Below are 19755 nucleotides of genomic sequence, written 5' to 3' on the forward strand. Positions count from 1 at the left end.
ATGCTAGAAATACTCAACAGGTTAAGCAGCAGCCGTGGAAAGAGAAATAGTTAACATTTTCTGTCCAGGACCCTTTATTAGATCTGAGTTTCAGCATTTTCTGTTTCATGATATAACTGAGAGGTGCTTCATCGCGAGGAGTTGTGTCTTCTACACACACAGCAATGCCCACCTCCAATTATTGTAAGCTGACATTACACATTCCACCCAACACTACAAAGGGGACACGTAATTATGTTCCTGTTGCTTCAACCCAAATCTGATGGATTTACTACCAAATTTCGTGGAATACCCATTCCTCACACTGTCTATCTAGTCTGTGAATTTTGTAATCTCAGGATTTGAGATTACAAAAATCTGCCGATGCTTGCAGATTTCAGCATTCTGAGACATAGCTGTCCATGTGAAACACGCAGGCTCTGGAAATTCAAATAGACTGACCAATGACCAAGAAATTAAAAAGATCCCAAATGGGTTTTGAAACGAGATTGCCAAGCACTGAGATGCTGCCAGCAACTTTAATAAGGCAGGTTACACAAAAAAGCTGGAGAAACTCAGCGGGTGCAGCAGCATCTATGGAGCGAAGGCAAATGAGTTCTAGTCTGAATATGTCTGCCAATTTGCGAGTAGCTTTATGAGCTTAACCTTTTCCTGATGTTGTATTGTAATTCAACTTATTTGCGTTTGGATCCTTGGAATAACTAGTGCAAGATTTGTCTTATGATGCTACGGTGTCCCTTGCAGTGTAATGTTAAAAGCTGAACCACTGCACCATGATAAAATGGAAGAATCAGAATGAAACCTGTCTGGACTGCAACCTCCCGATACAAACTCTGGCTCAAAGTGCTTTGTATGGGACATGTGGTCCTATCTTTGAGAGTTTCACTTACTTTGCCATCTCTTTGGTCTCTGATCTAGCTGCGTCACTCTCGATCACACCCTTCAGCAGTTCAATTCCATTCTCTTTTATCAACAATGTGCAGTATTTCTCAGCTGAAGATTTAAATTAAAAAGTGTTAGTTTACAAGCTGCTTTCAGCTCAAATTTAGCATCTAAATTTCTGATCCAACATTGTACTTCTTTTTTAAAAAGTTATTAAAATGTTTTTATTCCCTAAAATATGTGCATCAAATTCAACAACTGGATTGTTTGATTGGAGAGAGGAGAGGGGACGGGGAGGGTGAGATCAGAGGCAGCATTGAGAACTGCACAGTTGAACATTTCCCTTCTCTTCTTTCATTTGTGGGACACATTATTCTGACAATTTCACAGACCATATTTTCCTAGCACATTCTACTGTACTGCTACTATATTAACAGCACAGACATGACTGATTGAACACACTGTGTTATTCAACACGTATCTTACAATTTAGGAACACCTCCAAGTCTGGTGTGAATTATGCAATTTACTCTTAATAACTCAGCATTTCATATTTTAAGACGAGTCGCAGGAATGTTATTAGATAAGATCTGACTGCTCACTGATATAGGTTTTATGAAACACCTTAGTGGAAGGAAAGAGAGTTAGAGATAGAATTTCAGAACTTCAGTTAAAGACACAACAGCCGGTGGGAGGATGAAGAACTTCAGGGTGTAGAGACACTGGAACTGGATCTGAAAGGTGTACATTGGGGATGTTACAGAAATTAGAAGAATCATGGCCATGGAAGGATCTTCAAATAAAGATTAAAATCTTCTTAGTACTGTAATGGTGATGTTTTTGAACTAGTTGTTCAGAACTCTGGAATCCCATCATGAATATTCGTTTGGGAAATTAAATTCCATTGCTATTGAAATCCTTACCTATCCTGCCGTGAACGTTAGAAACATAGAGATACGTCACTAAATGTTACTTACGATAGACTGATGTGAGGTTAAAGAGTGCCCAGGTTGCCCAGTGCTGGCTGACTGGAGCTACTCGCTGAGGAAGAAGGCGCAAGATTGGCTCAAATGATCTGTGGGAGAGAAGGATCATCAGCTCAAAAAGTCGTGTGCTCAGAATATTGTCATTGCCGTAAACATCCCATCACTGGCTGACTAGTCCATCACTAACTCTCCAACCAGCAGACGCTGTGACGGTAATAGAACATTCCTTAACTAACACACACTTCACCACCTCCCCTTTATTATGAGCAAAGTGAAAAAATAATTAATTTGTCAAGTGGATATTTAGCCAAGTCAAAACATACTGTCACTGGATAAAACATCCATCGCTGAACAAAAAGAGTTTCCAGTGGCCAAAACAACTCTTGCTCTTGCCATAAACGTTCAACAGAACACACAACAGCTAAAGCACTGCTGGTCAAAACAGTCTGTACAGTTGACTTGACTTGACTCCTGCCATTGGCCAACACAACAGAATGATCTTCGCAAAGCTAATGACGCACAATCCCACTGTCCTCAGCCACCCGCACCCATCCTTAGCTCATGCCACAGTGAATGATTCCACTTCTCACCTGTAATTAATGTTTCTTCTTGAGTTCTCATCCCAGCTGGAGATTGCTCGCCACATTCGATCCATCACTTCGACCCGGCGAGGTTCTGCGATGGTCCAGGCTTCGTCTCCATCAAATATGATATGCGACAGTACTCCGCAGGCATTGTACGACACCTCGATCCCATCGGCATTGCTTTCTAGGAGACGGCTGTGAAAGAAACATACAATAACATTCAATTTGTTTGAGGGAAGAGTGTGTGGATGGGGATGGGAAGAGAAAGGACAGAGAGGACTTCCCTCTCATTCTTACCGAGTAAAGTGCTCACTAGCAGATTGGAAATCCAGAAATAATTTATAAATAATAAATTTGTTTACAATGGATTAAAGTAATACAGAGCTATTCACTGTCTGATGCATCTTCACGGTTTATCGTTCAAACATTAACCGGATTAACAAATCTAGGGGATAATATTTGTTCAATATCTTCCCCTCTCCTTCACTTAACATGTCTAGTTTATGAAGCTATAATTTGATTATTTTAGCCTTACTTTCATTCTGATAGATCTGAGCTATACTCCTTCCAAGGCTATATCCTGGATTATCTTAATCTAATTTGATTGGTATTGGAAAATACGCTGGTCTCATTAGCCTCCTAGCCGGCACCATAGGTTAAAATGATTCCCCCAAACTTCTCCCATCCTCTTAACTCTGCAAGGACCACTTTCTGTTCTTCTTGTACAAAGTGGGATCAATAATAATATAGAAAAGAACAAGTGTGAAGGCAGCTCGTGTCCTGCACTGAAGGAACAAATGGATCAGACAGGCCCCATTTCCTAACTGACTCTAATTCAGTGAGTTCTCAACAACATAGGCAGGATTGTAGCCACTGGATATGAAAATGTCAGACTGATCAGTTAAGTGGAGAGATTGGAGAAGTCAAGCTTAGTCTCCTCTCTCCTCAGCGGGTTACTATGAGATTCAGGTGCCCAAAATCATGAAAAGATTTTGATACAATAAGTAGGGAGAAACACCCTCCACTGGCAGGACAGGCAGTAACCCAAGGTCATGCACAGATGGTAATTGCCTAAAGAACCAGAGGGAGGATAAAGATTTATTTTTAAATGTGCGAGTTATAATTAGGAATGGATGACATGAAATGATGATGGAAGTTGATTTAATATTAACATTCAAATGGTATATGCCTATGGAGATGTAAATGAAAATGAGCAGACTATGAGATACAAGTGGGCAGATGTGGGAGGAGTTGAAAAAAAAGGGCAAATAACTGAAACAACTTCATAATTTGCAAGCAAATTATTTGTTCCAACTGTTCCTTCAAAACAGACCTGAAGACGCTGATAAACTGTGTGGTCATTAGGTACGGCCGAAGCTGTTTGACCTCAGCAACATTTCCCAAGAGTCCCAGCATGTTCCGGTGTAATTCTTGTTTTCCTTGGAATTCCTAGGATTAAGGAAGGTTAAAGAATGAGGAGAAAAGTAGGATGCATTATATATGGATAATCAATGTTTGGGGAATTCTAACTTGCTCCTAGACCTTGGGCAGCAAACACTGGGCTCCTAAATCACAACACTCCACAGTTGAGCTCCAAGATCCTACACCAACAAACAATGGTCTCCAGTAACTTCAATTGTTATTTGTTCACAAGATGTGACCAATACTGGCAGTGCCAGCATTTATGGCCAATTCTTTCATGTATCACAGAATAATTTCTGATGTATCGCCTTAAAATATTACAGACCTGCTGAAGATACACCCAGTGCTGTTGGGTAGAGGTGGCACACTGCCGTAGCTGGTGGAGCCGCTGCCTCAAAGCACCAGAGACCTAGGTTTGATCGTGACCTTAGGGTGCTGTCTGTGCGGAGATTGCATGTTCTCAATATGACTGCATGGGATTCCTCCGGGTGTTCCCGTTTCCTCCCACATTCCAAAGACGTGCAGGTTTGTAGGTTAATTGGCTTCTGTAAACTGCCTTTAGTGTGTAGTGTGTAAAAGTGGTCTACAGCTCACAACATCTGTGCCAAACATGATGTGATGACCATCACTTATCTATCTGTGCATAATCCATGCCGCTCCATGCATATTGAACATGCACAAGGAAGTACACAACCTCCAGGAAAGAACTTACGTTCAAACACTCAAGAAACAACTTCATTCCATTGCAGTTTAGGAACATCTCGCAGTTGTCAGGAGTCTCATCTGTAATGTTCCACAGTGCACTCCATGAAAACTCCATTACTTGGTCACACTGCACAAAGAAAGAGAGAGATGTACATGGGGCATGTTAGAAACATTTCACATTTTACGTTTTCGTTCACAAATATGCTGAACATTGTTCAATATAATTCACTATTGGAAGTGAAAAGAAAATTATTTCAGGCTCAAAGTCTCCAATAAAAATAGAAAACTCTGTGAACACAATGCTAATCACGTCCTGTATATAGAAAGAGGAACAGAATCAACTTTCCACTGTTCTTGATGAAAGGTTTAACTATTTATACACTTTCCACCAATGTTACTCAACCTGCTTAGTGTTTTCTGCTACGGTATTTTCTAATTGAGCAACTGACTCAGGGGTTGATCACAAAAAGTACAAAAACACATTGGATACTGTTATATGTGCCTTAAATTTCTCCTAAATGTTTGATTGAGGACCATTTCAGAATGAAAGTGAGCTTGAAGTGTAGCACATGTGGGATGTGGATAACAGCTGAAGTCCATTCTCTCTTCAATCAATTTTTGCCCAAGTTTGCAATTACTGGAAGGCGCCCACATATTTTTGGTCATGTTTTTTTCTGTTCTTATTGGTGCCAAGCTGTCATGATCGGCTGCATCATTTGAGCTTTATCAGCCACTGTTATGCAGTCTGGTTAATGAACTAGTTACATTTGTCAGACTTGCAGCAGAACTGGATGGCACCTTGATCCACAAGCTCACCCATTGCCACTATCTATAGTTTAATGTGAAAAACACCTAACTGGGAGAAACAAACTGCAGTGCCCAGTGAAGCATAGGTTAATTGCCAGCATCCTCCCTAGGTGAGGAGAAACCACTGGGGAAGAAAGAACAGTGCTTTCAGTCTTGGCTCAGTGGGCAGCATCTTCATGTCCAAGATAGAAGCTTGAGTGTTTAAGTTTCATTCTGATAACGAAAGTATCAGAGTATGGTGCAACATTTAACACATGGTCAATTATTGCAGAAGTACTGTGATGTCAGATGAACCTTATAGTAGGCGAGTCATGATAATGAGGTGGATGATACCGATTGCAGACATTGGAGTTTGTCTCTGGAACTGTTGCACTAAAATGCTGAGAACTATACTCTACACTCTATCTTTCCCTTTGCTCTACCAATTGTACTTGAATTTGCCTTGATTGTATTTTCTGTGGTATTATCAGATTTGATTAGATAGCATGCAAAACAAAGCTTTTCACTATACCTCGGTAAACATAGCAATATTAAATCTTAACCTAAAGGTTTTATGATACCATGCAGACTAACAATATTTAAACCTCAATCAACATCACTAAACGGATAATATGGTTATAAATGTTTGTTGGCCCTTATTGTTTGCAAATATTCATCCACTTTTCCTACATTACAACTGCGACTTGATAGGCTATAAAATGCTTTAAAAGGTTATGAAACGCATTCAACAAATGCAAATTTTTCCTTGAACTTACCACTTTGTCTGTCAGTTTCTTTTGAATCAATTTCAACATTGTCTGAAACATGGATTAAAATATGTCAGAAACATAGTTCACGAGGTCCAATGTAAAACATATTTGAACATTTGGTATTCATTCTGCTTTCTAAAAGTAAATAGTTTAGAGATCTTCTGAACCCAAATTAACCATCACTCCAGTCCAAACTATTCAACCCTGTGACCATTGGGAGTGCCAAAGCATTAAATGCACAAGTAGCTTATATTCCATGGAAAGCCTGCTGAGAGCTCTAGAAATTAATCTCAAAAGTTGATTCTTAATGGAATATGAGTAAAGAATTAAGAACTTTTTTGCATCTGCCAAAAAAAATAATAAATGTTTGCAGCGAAGAAATAGGTGATTCAACCTGACCACCTCTACTATAGTAGCTGACTGCTCATAACTGGATTGTTTCAGTTTGTTCTTCATTAATCGCTTTGTGCATTTCCTATAATGGTGATCACCTTTGTAAATTCTTTACTGGCTGTAAAGCACTTTGGCTCAGGTACAACTTGTTGTGATGATGTTGGATTTTGTAGATTAAATAAAGACAGAGTACAACTTAGAACATCCCATTATGTCAAAGTGTTTAAGAAGGAACTGCAGATGCTGGAAAATCGAAGGTAGACAAAAGTGCTGGAGAAACTCAGCGGGTGCCGCAGCATCTAAATGCTCCTGCACCCGCTGAGTTTCTCCAGCACTTTTGTCTACATACAATTATGTCACACTTCTATCCACCAACCTCCCCACCCTAACATACTCCACCAGCATAGTTAAGACTGTTACGATGACACAACTGTACAGTGCTTCTCCCAATCCTCATTCTCACCATACTTACCGTAACAAAGCCCATTTTGCCTACAGCTTCCTTGTGGTCATTGTCAACTTGGCAGACCAGTGCATTGCAAAGATGTACCGCTATTCGCTGAATAGATTCATCCTGCCGTGTCTGATTGAGGATGCCGAGGAGCAGCTCATTCACCCGCCGGTACTGGAATTCCAGCTCTTCCGGAATACTGAAGTTACAGAGCGTCAAGCAGCAATTCCGTTGTACCTACAAAGCCAGGGCGGAACCACAAGATGGAGTTAGGGAAACGAGTGCCACGGAGCTCACCATACACATTAACAGCAAGAAAAAGCTCATTTTAGAATCAGAGCCAGCGTCAGACAGTGTTGAAACAGGGTCTTTGGCCCAACTTGTCCATGTAGCCCCAACTAAGCTAGTCCCATTTGCCTCTATACCCACCACCCACTGGGTGAATTTTGTGGGAGCAAAGTTCATGGGTGAGGATTGGAGGGAGAATGATGCCAAACAAAAAAAGCCTGCCTGGTTTTACAAGACTGGGGAATCAGGGGCAAGAAAGACATTTGGAGGAAGGGGAAGGTGCACAGGGAGCTCCCACAAGAATAGCCAGAATTCAGCCATCAATCTACAGCACTGTATATCACTGTAAATCCTCAGAGACTAACTCAACTGAGTAAGTATTTATACTGAAGGGAATTGTAATATCTGGCATACATAATGAAGAGCTCAAGTCTCACACAGTTTACAGACGTGCATAGGTGTTGAATTAAGGTATATTTCATACCGTCACCTCGTGGTAGGACTCCATACCATTCAGCACAACCTGGATAACCTGGCGACGGAGCTTAATGCTCTGTTCTTGCCGGTAGTCAGAGCCAGTCAGGTAGAATAGTGCTGCGCTGCCCGTCACCTGAACACTTTTGTCAAATTTGTGATACTTCAGTGCAGAGATCACCAGCTGCAAAAAGAGAAAAGATTTTCAAAACATTCTCCTTCTATCTATTTTATGACTAGCTTTGCGGTCAGTACATCTCTTAATGATGCTTTCCACATGTAATTATCCCTTCATGTTTTTAATGGAGATTCACACTCCCACCGTTTGCTTGATCATCTTTAGGGTTCATAGAGGAAACACCTAGCATTTCTCCTTAATTGGTACAAGGTTTTATCCTGTCTCTTTCGGGGAGATGGTCAGACTGTAGTGTGGGTGATTAGGGATATTGCTGCATGCCTTAGCTTTCCCCTCCATCCTCTATCACACAGAAAGTTAAAAGCTAAATTCAATATCATCTAATCACTGCCTCCCAATTTATCTTGCTATATTTTACTGAGAAAGTACTGCGCTACTGGAGGTGACATCTGTCAGATAAGACATTGCACAGAGGCAGTTTCCCCACAGGGGAAAATGGTTCATGTAAAGACATAACTAATGTACCGAACATGATTGCATTCAGAATCTAAAGGAGGTAGTATTTGAGCAAAATGCTGGAGGTCTGTAAAGCTATAAAATCAGTCAGACTAATTTATTTTAAGCAGATTGCCCCTGGAGCAAAATAAAACATCAAAAATTTGACTAAGCACCAGGCCTGTCTTCCAGATGCAAGCAGCGATTTCTTTACATTCAATAGTTTTAAAATTGTCACCTTCCATTTCATGCACTCTTCCTTACTTTTGACTTTTGAACCTTACCCTTAGGGCACGCAGTGGCTGGTCACATTGTTCAATACGTGCGATGTCAAAGAGATGATTTATTGCACGTGAAGCAATCTCTGGTCGATATTCTGTATAAGCCTCAATAGCATTCAGGATTTGATCCTCATTCGCTTCCCCGGTTATCTAGTAACAGTAGCAGAACTGTAACACAATCTGCAGATCAATTGTATGAAAAAATTCAAATGGTGCTACAGGCTCCACTATGCTTATCATTGAATGTAAGCAATTACAGCTGATCATGTATACACACATTGGCATACAAACACACATGCTTACACGCCCCTAAACTAGCATCTTAACTGATGTTAGAAAGAGCAACCAAGGAATGGCAGCCTCACTCACCTTATACGAAGGTATATGAGTTAGATTGCAGAGAGTGGTGTCAAATAATCCCAGGAACTGAAACGACCTATTCAGTGCACGGAATGGTTCAATGCTGCTCTTTTGTGGCTCATTACTGAACACATAAAGTAAATAAGATAAATTAGTGTGAAAACTGGCACGGATTTACTAAGTTTCTCAGAAACATTATATACATTGGAAAGCTTTTTTTTTTGCCTCACCCTTACCAACTGATCTTTCACTTTTTAGGTGCTTATTCCTGGAATTCTCTCTTCAAATCTTTTAACAGTATCATCATTTACGATGCGCCTCAAACGTACCTCTTTAATTAAGTGATCAGGCACTTACTGTCAATTTTCACCGAATATGGATATTCTCGTGTAAAGCACCATGAGACGTTTTATATAATAGAGATGTTCTATGTATTGTTTCAAAGTGCAAAATGACAAATGGCTAATTAGATGGTTATATTTATGAAACTATAAATTGATTGCTGGCTAGGATCTTGTGAGAACATTCCTGCTCTTTTCCAGTGCCTCCATTCAATCTTCAACTTTCAGTCTCAATAACAGCAACAGGGCATGAAACTTTGGATCAACCTCTAATCCAAAGGACTGTATCGGACTAGAGTAACCAGCTTGTGCACTCAATAGAGTAGCATCAAACCCAGGACTTTCTGACAGAGATGGGAATCTCTGTACATGTAATACGACTCTGGTCATTGTGCAAAGAAGGGTAGGAAGTTCAGAGTGTTTTTGCCGAGCAGATTAACCAAATTGACAGCATTGAAACAGGCCCTTTTGGCCAATGCCGACCAAGATGCCGACCTAAGCTAGTCCCATTTGTCTGCATTTTACCCATATCCCTCAAAACCTTTCAGATCCATCTTTTTGTCCAAGTGTCTTTTCAATGGTTATAGTACCTTCCTTCAACTACCTCCTCTGGCTGCTTGTTCTGTATACCCACCCTCTAAGTGAACTGTTTGTATAATGTGCATACATTGGCTACTGCTCTTGCCTACATACCAATGAATGCCTTTCAGAACTAGTTGGCTGTGAGAGCTAGGTGAAATATAAATCAAAGTTGCATGATTTTATCTGAGTTTTTTTGCCAGGTGACATATCTACGGTCAATAAAGAAACTTTGGCTTTTGTGATTAAGCCTCAGGTCTCACCTTGCAGGGCCCAAGGCCTCATCATGACTTGAGATTGCAGAGTTATCCAGCATCAGGTGTCCTGAGATGTCTAACGAGACAAGGTTTTTAAGGTTTTGCACAAAGGCAGTGAGGACTTTCCGAGTCAGCTTGAATTTGTAAAAACTGGAAGTTCTGTCACGAGAAATGTCTAAGTGTCTGTAGAAGAAATTGAAGCAAGATATTTGACATGAATGCATTGAGTGACTCATCAGTAACAATAACTTACTCTCTCCCTATCACTCCAGCTTTGTAGTATCTGACTGAGACAGTTAACAGTTTAGTTTATTCTCACGTGTACCAAGGTACAGTGAAAAGCTTTTGCTGCGTGCTATCCAGTCAGTGGAAAGACAATATGTAATTACAATTGAGCTATTTAGTGTTTAGATACACGATAAAGGAATTATGTTTAGTGCAAGGTAAAGCCAGCAAAGTCCGATCAAGGATAGTCCAACGGTCACCAATGAGGTAGATAGTAGTTCAGGACTGCTCTCTGGTTGTGGTAGGATGATTCAGTTGATAACAGCTGGGAAGAAATTGTCCCAGAATCTGGAGATGTGCGTTTTCACGCTTCTATACCTTTGGCTTGATGGGAGAGGGGAGAAGGAGGAGTGGCCAGGGTGCGATGCTGTTGGCCTTGCCGATGCAACGAGGTAAAAATGGAGTCAATGGAACGGAGGTTGGTTTGTGTGTTAGTCGGGGCTGCATCCACAATTTGCTGCAATTGAGACATGCAGAATATAATGATTCCAGGTCAGATTTCTGATCTGCGTTGACCATGCTTAATTTGCCAAGAGTAATCCAGAAGCTCCCTCCCTTAGCTTGCCCATACCGACTCATGCAAGTTCAAAGGCAAGTTCTACCGGACCATAATGATGGTCCTATGGAGGCAAAAGTGGACAAATTAGAATTGCCAATGGCTCTCCTTCAGGATTTAGGCTCCTTGTGTACCTCTCTGGAGGGTCAGTGCATATCATTCACTCTACTTTTTCCTTGTGAACAGGCAAAGCATGGGCCCACCTTGCAATGAAGAAAAAAAGAACAATAAGTCCATGGTGAAGTTCATTTCTCCATTTGTTTATGGAGGAAAAAAATTGACACTTTTGTTAAATTAATTCTGACCTAAAGGCATTAAAGGTGTTAGTAAAGGCCATTGACCCTAATTGCAGGACATAATGTGCTGGACAAGGGTTATGGAGACAGAGTGAGACAATGAGGGATAATGAAAATAAGAAAGAAATCCTTACACTTGAGGAATTATTAAATATTGAATATGTGCCAATTACGTTGTGAAACTCTGGAACTGTTTAATATCTGGTCATGGGTCAAGTGCACGTTTTGACTTGCTTCCTTTCAACTTTTGATCACCTTTTCTACTGATAACCCCCTATAGAACTCTTTATAACACCAGATGGATTGGTATCTGTCTTACTGGGCTGCAGTTCCCACTCTTCCCTTCACATTATAGGCCCTGGTTCATGGTTCCCAGTGCTCCCTCGAAACTCACCTGGTTTTGTTTCCTGAAATCCCTAGAAACTTCCCACGCTTCCTTTTAATTAACTTACTGGGTTCGTGAAACAATTTATTACTTTCATCTAGAAAAAAAGCGAATTGAACAATTTGAAGAATTAACAGGGATAACATCCAATATTCTGTTAATCCAGTACCAGCAACATTCTAGGCATGCTGGAGTTTTATTGTACTTCATGAGGCCTGGTAACAATTATTGTCCACTATTTATCATAGTAATTGTTAGGAATGTTGGACTCCATTAAAGGAGCTATTGAATTACGTTCCACTGTGACTGAGACACAGGGAATGCAACAATTACCATTGGAAGGTTTGAAGATGGGTCCCAACTTGAAATGTCACCCATCCTTTTTCTCCAGAGATGCTGCCTGACCCGCTGAGTTACTTAGCACACTGTGTCTATCTTCGGTATACACCAGCATCAGTAGTTCCTTGCTACACAATAAGTTCTGAACTTTGGGCCATCATGCAATCATGACCTAGAAAAAAAATAGGTTCCTCTACCTGAGGTTAGTGAGCTGCAGGAGGACCCAGATGTGCTCCTCAGAGAGGTCCATGTTGTACAGCACTAATGACCCAAGCCGCTTCTGCCACTGCAGCAAAAACTGGATGTCATTCAGCTGGATCCCAGAGAGGTCGAGTGAGGTCAGAGTAGTCAGTGGCCGCAGGAGTCGGTCCACGTTCACTCCATCAGTTATATGACCCAGATTGAGAAAGCACAGCCGGTGGAAGCCAGTGAAGGAGAAGTCCTTGACGAGAACCTGCCGTGAGGGGTTCACCATGCTGTTGTTGTCCCCTTCGCAGCCGCCAGGATTCTCCTCTTCGTAAAAAATGTTATTGCACCCAAATAGGCTGAGTGAAACCAGCGTGCTGCGGAAGTTATTCAGAGTCTGTAGGCTTTTGGCAGAGAGTCTATCGCAGTTCACAAGGCGAAGCTCAACGAGATCCTGAAGAACATAGCAAAACTAAATGTCAGTGGAAGAAGAGTCAGCGAGTCCAGATTACCAAATAAAAATGTTAGCTGCAACTTTACAGTCTGCAATTAGCAAACAAAAAACAGTAATCTCATAGAAAAATAAAATGCTGGAAGAACTCAGGGGTCACGTAGCGTCTATGGAGGGAAATGGACAGACGGCATTGCGGGTTTGGACCCTTCTTCAGATATCATCTATCGATTTCTCTACATGCTGCCTGTCCTGCAGAATTCCAACAATAGTTAATTTTTTACTCAAGGTTCCAGCATCTGCATTCTCTTCAATGTAAGTTATATTAAAAAAAAACATGGACTAACAGTCCAGAAGCCTGAAACAGGCATCGTGAAGTCTAGGCTATTAATCCAGAATGTTCAAATGCTGCTGTAATACTCTGAGAATTTAAAATATGATATTAGGATAAATATCATATAGCAGCAAAAGTGACTATGAGATTGCCTGATTGTCAAAACAATTTCCCTGCTAACGTACTCATTCCAGCCCATTCTCTTCCACATCCACAACATGGTTGACTGAACTGTCCTTGAATCTTGCAAGATTCTCGGGCAAAAGGTATAAGAAATAAATTGTGGCCTTGGCAGGGACTTCCATATCGTAGAATGAATAACTTTAAAATAAAACTTACCCCATAGCTCCTAAAGAACCCCTACTTAGTTTTATTAATACAGTTTTCAGCATATCTATTGTTAAGTTTAGCTAAACGATACAGCATTGAAACAGTCCTTTAGCTCATCGATACCATGCTGCCAATCACTCATTCACACTAGTTTGATGTTATTTCTCATTCCCTCTCTATACACTGGGGGCAATTATTCAGAGGCCAATCAGCCTACAAACCCCTCGTGTCTTTGGGATGTGGGAAGGAGCTGGAGCATCCCGAAGAAACCCAGGCGGCCACAGAGAAGGTATAAACTCCACACAGTAAGCACCCGAGGTCAGGATAGAACCCGAGTCTCTGGCGCTGTGAGGCAGCAGCTCTGCCCGCTGCGCCACTTTGCCGCACTGTGCCGTTCTGTTGTCTCACCTTTTTCAGTATGTTTCATATTTTTCATATGGTTTTACACACAGCAAAAGTGGTCTGCACAGAATGTTCTTAGAAGCTCATACCTACCTCAACCATTTTCAAAACAATATTTGTTCATTAGCAAAATATTAATAGCAGCAGCGAAGAAATTGTAGTAAAGATTTACAAGGATATGACCAGAATGTAGAAGTTGCAATTATTACAGAGTATGGAAATTCAGTTGTTTTTCTCTGGAAGAAAACAAGGATGAATTAAGAAACATAACCTTACTCATGTAACTCATACCTGTTTAGAAAATGCCACCAAGTCCTCATCGTGAATGATATCCTCATGAATCCCCCTCAGGTGTACATGAGTCAGACGGGTGCTCCGATGGTCTGAGAACAAGCTAAAGAAACTCAAGTGTCCTGGGAAGCTGTTGTCTGTGTTCACTAGGTCCATGTACCTAGAGGAAGCATTGGGGACAGGATGAGCCTTTTTAAACCAACTCGAGTTCAGAACTGGAAAGATTGATTCAAATGAGGGGTCAGGGAAAACATGGAAAATATTTTTTTTCTTGGAACGTCACCATATTTAGTTACAAAATGCAAATTGCCATTATATATTGCTTCACTTCCAACCCATCAGTCTTTCAGCATCTCACTCAAGCCATCCTCTAAACTAAAATTTCCGCAGCTCAACCTTATACTTTAGCTTTTCTAACATATTCTTATCTATTTTCCTGTTAAATCTACCTGTGATTTTTGCCTCAACTATTCCATCTAACGGTAAGATCCATAGTTTCATTATTTTCTTATTGGTTGCGTTCTGCTAAGATTTTCGTTTAGATATACAGTATTAGTGACCTATGTCAGTTAGCAGCACATTACAGAAGCATCTTTGTAACATAGTTTAATAAATCTGGAGCTCTCTGCATCTAAAAACTCTACAAGTATCTGAGGTTAGATAAAGCACGTGAGGCCGAGACCAATAGAATTTGTGGGTAGATACATCAAGAAACCTGGAGCCAAGATGTGAATATTGGGTTGAGATAAAGATCACGCAAGGTAGATCAGGCTGAATTGTCTCTTCTGCATGCTAGATGGGCTCTTTGGACCTTACTGCCCATAATTACCTTGGTCACTCTTGATTACTTCCTGTTGAATCATTTCCAGTTTCTGAAACCACATAAACCTTGAGCCACTCAATCTTGTTCTGCCATCCAACCAGGTCTTGGCCAATCTGCACCTTAACTTCATCCAACTCTCGTGGTTCCTTACCCATTTAATATCCTTGTCCAACAAGAATCAATTTCAGTTTTTGAAATTATCATCTCACTAGCAGTCATAAAAACTTTTCAGGAGAGTTAATATAAAAAAACATTTATAAAATGTCTTTTGTTATCATGGGACATTACAAAATACTTTATAGATAAATAAACAGTTTAAGTGTTACTGCTTTGTAATATAGGAAATTGGTAGACAATTTGGACAGAGCAAAGCAACGGCATTCCAGATCTTCTCTACCCTAATGTGAAAGTTTGTTTCTTAAAAAGCAGATAGCAACAACCGTTGAAGGTAGACCATGGCAATCTTTAATTAAATTGTCAGACGGAAGTGGCGAGATACAATGAGCACAAACGTTGCTCAGCGCTTCTCGGGATCCCACTCACAGAACAAAGACGAGTTAGCACAATTATACATTTTTCTTATCAGTAAAACACTCCTACCAAGTCTACATATGACATGACTGAAAGATTCTGTAGCCTTTCACAAAATGGGAAAGCTGGGTCCAAATCGAGCTCCTCCAATGACAAGCTATTACTTATCTCTGGAGCGTCAGCTATTTTTTAAATCTTGGCTTCTTTATGGCCTTGAAGAAGAACATGTTATTACTGCAGGCTGCCATCTTAATGTCTTTATTGAAAAGACAATCTGTCCTCCATATTGTGTTCCATATAATTTACAAAGTCATTCAGACTTGGCACCGAGCCATTCATTGTTCTACTAGTCCATGCTTTTGTAGAAGAACGACTCCATTTTAGATTTGACTATTAGATTTGACTATTAGCTCTTTCACTAAGACATTGCCATCCTGACATCGCCATCCTGAATCATCGCTCTGCCTTCCTTCCCCTCCTTTCCAATTTCGTACACAAAACTCACATATTGACGAGATGGTTACAGATCTCACTGGGAAGGAAGATATCAGGGTGCAGTCTCAGCGTCTCATTATCTTGCATGTAGCACAGAGTTCCCTCGAGGTTCCACAAACAATATTTGGTACAAAGAGTCATCAGTGATTCAGGGCTGTACGAAGCCATGTCTGAGAGCACCCTGCACCTCTTTCACAGCCAGCGAGTGGAGCAATGGTGACTGGAGCTACACAAACATCGGGAGAGAGCTGTGGAAGATGAAAGCAAAATGCAAATCAGTTTCAGTTACAACAACAAAAATAGCCCCTTTGGCCCGTCACGTCCACGTTGACCGAGTTTAGCTACGTTTGGTTTAGTTCATTGTCACGTTTACCGCGGTACAGTGAAAAGCTTGTGTTGCATGCTAACCAGTCAGCAGAAAGACAATACATGATTACAATCAAGCCATCCATGGTGTACAGATACATGATAAAGGGAAAAATGTAAAGTGCAAAATAAACTCCAGTAAAGAGTTGCAGAATTGATTTAGTCGCACTTGCCTGTGCCTGGCCCGTATCCCTCCAACCCTTTTCTTTCCATGTACCTGTGCAAGTGTATTTTAACCATTGTGCACCCCTCCATCCATCCTCTGGTAACTTATTCCCCATACCCACCAGCCTATGTGAAAGAGTTGCCCCTCAGGTCTCGTATAAAACTGTTCTCATTCAATTTTAAACTTCATTGAGCTATAATGGACAAAATGTAGTTTCAGGTTCCAGGTTACAAAGCAAACTATAAATCCTCCAACAACACTATGGACAACAAGAGATTGCTGGAGTCTTGAGCAAAACACAAGATGCTATAGGAGCTCAATAAGTCAGGCCGCCTCTGTGGAGGGAAATGGAAGAGGAAGTCTAAAGAAGGGTCCCAACTCAAAATATCATCAGCCTATTTCCTTCCACAGATGCTGCCTGACCTGCTGAGTTCCTCCTGTAGCTTGTTTTTTAACACAACAGATAAACTGAAGTTCTGAGAAATACTGTCAGCCATGCTGGAATTGTTCTCCTTATACAAGAGAAGATTAGGCACAAGCAAACAGAATTCTAATAAGATATGAGTGTTTAAATGAAACAAATATTGTCCTGTCACAGATCTTACCTGCCCTTCAAACTTTATACATTTATCTGACAGGGTGGTATAAAGCCTCCCCACAAAAGCAGGATTTCCATCAACATAGCACTCTCTATGCTGTGGTACACAAAAAGCTGGAGAAACTCAGCGGGTGCAGCAGCATCTATGGAGCAAAGGAAATAGGCAAAGTTTCGGGCTGAAACCCTTCTTCAGACTGATGGGGGATGGGGGGGGGGGGGGGGGCGGGGAGAAGAAATGAAAAAGGAGGAAGAGGAGCCCGAGGGCTGAGGGAGAGATAGGAAGGGGAGGGACAGCAAGAGCTAACAAAATTGGGAGAATTCAAGAAGGGTTTCGAAGAAGTCCGAAGAAGGGTTTCGGTCCGAAACCTATTTCCTTCGCTCCATAGATGCTGCTGCACCCGCTGAGTTTCTCCAGCATTTTTGTGTACCGTCGATTTTCCAGCATCTGCTGTTCCTTCTTAAACACTCTCAATGCTGCATTTGGAATGTTAGCCAGAACTGTGTGTTCAAGTCCCAATTGTGTCCATAATCTTCTCGTTCAGTGTTGAACCCACTGAAATGATTCTTTCTAAATACTGCTTCACCCAATCAATTGTATGCAACCAACCACAGGATAGGATACTACATTAAATTATATCAATCAAGATACAGATTTCAGGCTTCGATTAATTCTTTACACAACTAACCATGAACAGGCCAGCCCTCATTCAAGGTCACAGCCCCAAACATTGAATATCCCTTTGCCTCCTCAGATGCCGCTTGACCTGCTGAGTTCCTCCAACAGCTTGTATTTTTAGAAACATAGACATAGAACATAGAGAATAGGTGCAGGAGTAGGCCATTCGGCCCTTCGAGCCTGCACCGCCATTCAATATGATCATGGCTGATCATCCAACTCAGTATCCTGTACCTGCCTTCTCTCCATACCCCCGATCCCTTTAGCCACAAGGGCCACATCTAACTTCCTCTTAAATATAGCCAATGAACTGGCCTCAACTACTTTCTGTGGCAGAGAATTCCAGAGATTCACCACTCTCTGTGTGAAAAATGTTTTCCTCATCTCGGTCCTAAAAGATTTCCCCATCTCGGTCCTAAAAGATTTCCCCCTTATCCTTAAATTGTGACCCCTTGTTCTGGACTTCCCCAACATCGAGAACAATCTTCCTGCATCTAGCCTGTCCAACCCCTTAAGAATTTTGTAAGTGTCTATAAGATCCCCCCTCAATCTTCTAAATTCTAGCGAGTACAAACCGAGTCTATCCAGTCTTTCTTCATATGAAAGTCCTGACATCCCAGGAATCAGTCTGGTGAACCTTCTCTGTACTCCCTCTATGGCAAGAATGTCTTTCCTCAGATTTTTGCTCCAGATTCAAGCATTTGCCGACTCTGGACCCAAACAAAGATTAGACAAGGGTGGTGAACAATCAATTGTAAGGAAAGAGGGTTTGGTAGTCAACCAAATTACCGTAATGGTTCTGTACATACCAATCACTGTCAAAGATCTTGTGGCAAGGGCAATATTTTGCATATCTAATTCCTTTGTTTGAATGCATTTTCGCTGCAAGAAAATTTAGGGGGTAGGGTGGATTAGTTGTAAGTTAATTGTTGAAGCCTTGTCTTTTGCACATTCTCTCTCTTCCTGCCCCATCATAGTCTGTCGCTCTATCATCCATTGCCTCATGCACTCAACCTACTACCGACACACAGATACTCCCCAGCAAATGGTGACTCCCAAATACAAACAACCTCACTCTCTCAGTCATAGTTACACGGCACAGCTGTACACATTTTGGCTCAATTTGCCGACCAAGTGGGCGAAGATACATGAGCTTGAAAGCTCGAACGTGCGGACTTAAGAACAGCTTCTTCCCCACTTCTATCTGACTCCTGAAACAATCAGCTCCTTTACACCCCATTCCCAGAGGTGCTGCCACATACTCTTATATTTAACTTCACCTTATTTGGTTATTCTGTTATTGTACTTTAATATTCTTATGCACCATTGGATTTCGCACTGCAATCTTACACCATTCTGCTGCTTTGCACTCGTTGTCGTATTTATTATTATTTTATGTATATTGTTTACTCTGCGTGTTTCATGTTCATAAGGAATTTCAATGCACCCTGGTATATAAAATAGATTAACCTTTCCATGTACCTGTCTATGTTTTTTTTAATGTCATTAATATACCCACCTCTATCTAAGGTACACAAAAATGCTGGAGAAACTCAGAGGGTGCAGCAGCATCTATGGAGCGAAGGAGATAGGCAATGTTTCGGGCCGAAACCCCCACCTCTATCTCTTTATCTGGCAGCTTATTCCATGTACATACAACCCTGTGAAAAGATTGCCCCTCAGGTTCCTTTTAATCTTTCCCCATTCACTTTGAATCTATGCACTCTAGTTTTTGACTGTCCTACCCTGGGGGGAAACACTGGGGCTATTCACCATATCAATGCCCCTATTGAGTTTGCATACATCTATTAAATCCCCCCCCCCCCCCCTCCCTCCCCTCAGTTTCCAGGAATAAAGGACCCAGCCTATCTTCATAGCTCAATCCCTCCAGACAAAATAACATCCTCTTTTGGATGCTTTCCAGTTTAATGACATCCTTTCAATAGCAAGATGACCAGAACTAAATGTGGCCTTGCCAATGCTTTGCAATACTGGAAAATGACATGTCAACTCCTGTACTCAATACCTTGGCCAATGCAATCAAGCATTCCAAAT

At 41.2% G+C, this 19755-nt stretch overlaps 1 protein-coding gene across 2 annotated transcripts in view; it reads right to left on the reverse strand.

Annotated features, from left to right (window-relative positions):
* The window catches only part of zer1 (zyg-11 related, cell cycle regulator), a 33227-nt gene that overhangs the window by 12586 nt on the left and 886 nt on the right, over nt 1-19755 (reverse strand). The window contains exons 1-15 of one of the 2 annotated variants that reach the window (XM_055660222.1): nt 17032-17052; nt 15905-16142; nt 14046-14205; nt 12249-12691; nt 10197-10373; nt 9023-9137; nt 8657-8803; nt 7752-7925; nt 7001-7216; nt 6142-6183; nt 4587-4706; nt 3786-3901; nt 2459-2647; nt 1860-1957; nt 891-993 (exon numbers count right to left, since the gene is read on the reverse strand). In XM_055660222.1, the coding sequence (XP_055516197.1) occupies nt 891-993; nt 1860-1957; nt 2459-2647; nt 3786-3901; nt 4587-4706; nt 6142-6183; nt 7001-7216; nt 7752-7925; nt 8657-8803; nt 9023-9137; nt 10197-10373; nt 12249-12691; nt 14046-14205; nt 15905-16062 (2258 nt within the window). In that variant the 5' untranslated portion in view covers nt 16063-16142; nt 17032-17052. Of the gene's footprint in view, nt 1-890; nt 994-1859; nt 1958-2458; nt 2648-3785; nt 3902-4586; nt 4707-6141; nt 6184-7000; nt 7217-7751; nt 7926-8656; nt 8804-9022; nt 9138-10196; nt 10374-12248; nt 12692-14045; nt 14206-15904; nt 16143-17031; nt 17053-19755 lie in introns of those variants that run through there. The other variant, XM_055660221.1, reaches the window with a different exon arrangement.

The sequence above is a fragment of the Leucoraja erinacea genome, chromosome 31, assembly GCF_028641065.1.
Source record: "Leucoraja erinacea ecotype New England chromosome 31, Leri_hhj_1, whole genome shotgun sequence".
Lineage (NCBI taxonomy): Eukaryota > Metazoa > Chordata > Chondrichthyes > Rajiformes > Rajidae > Leucoraja > Leucoraja erinaceus.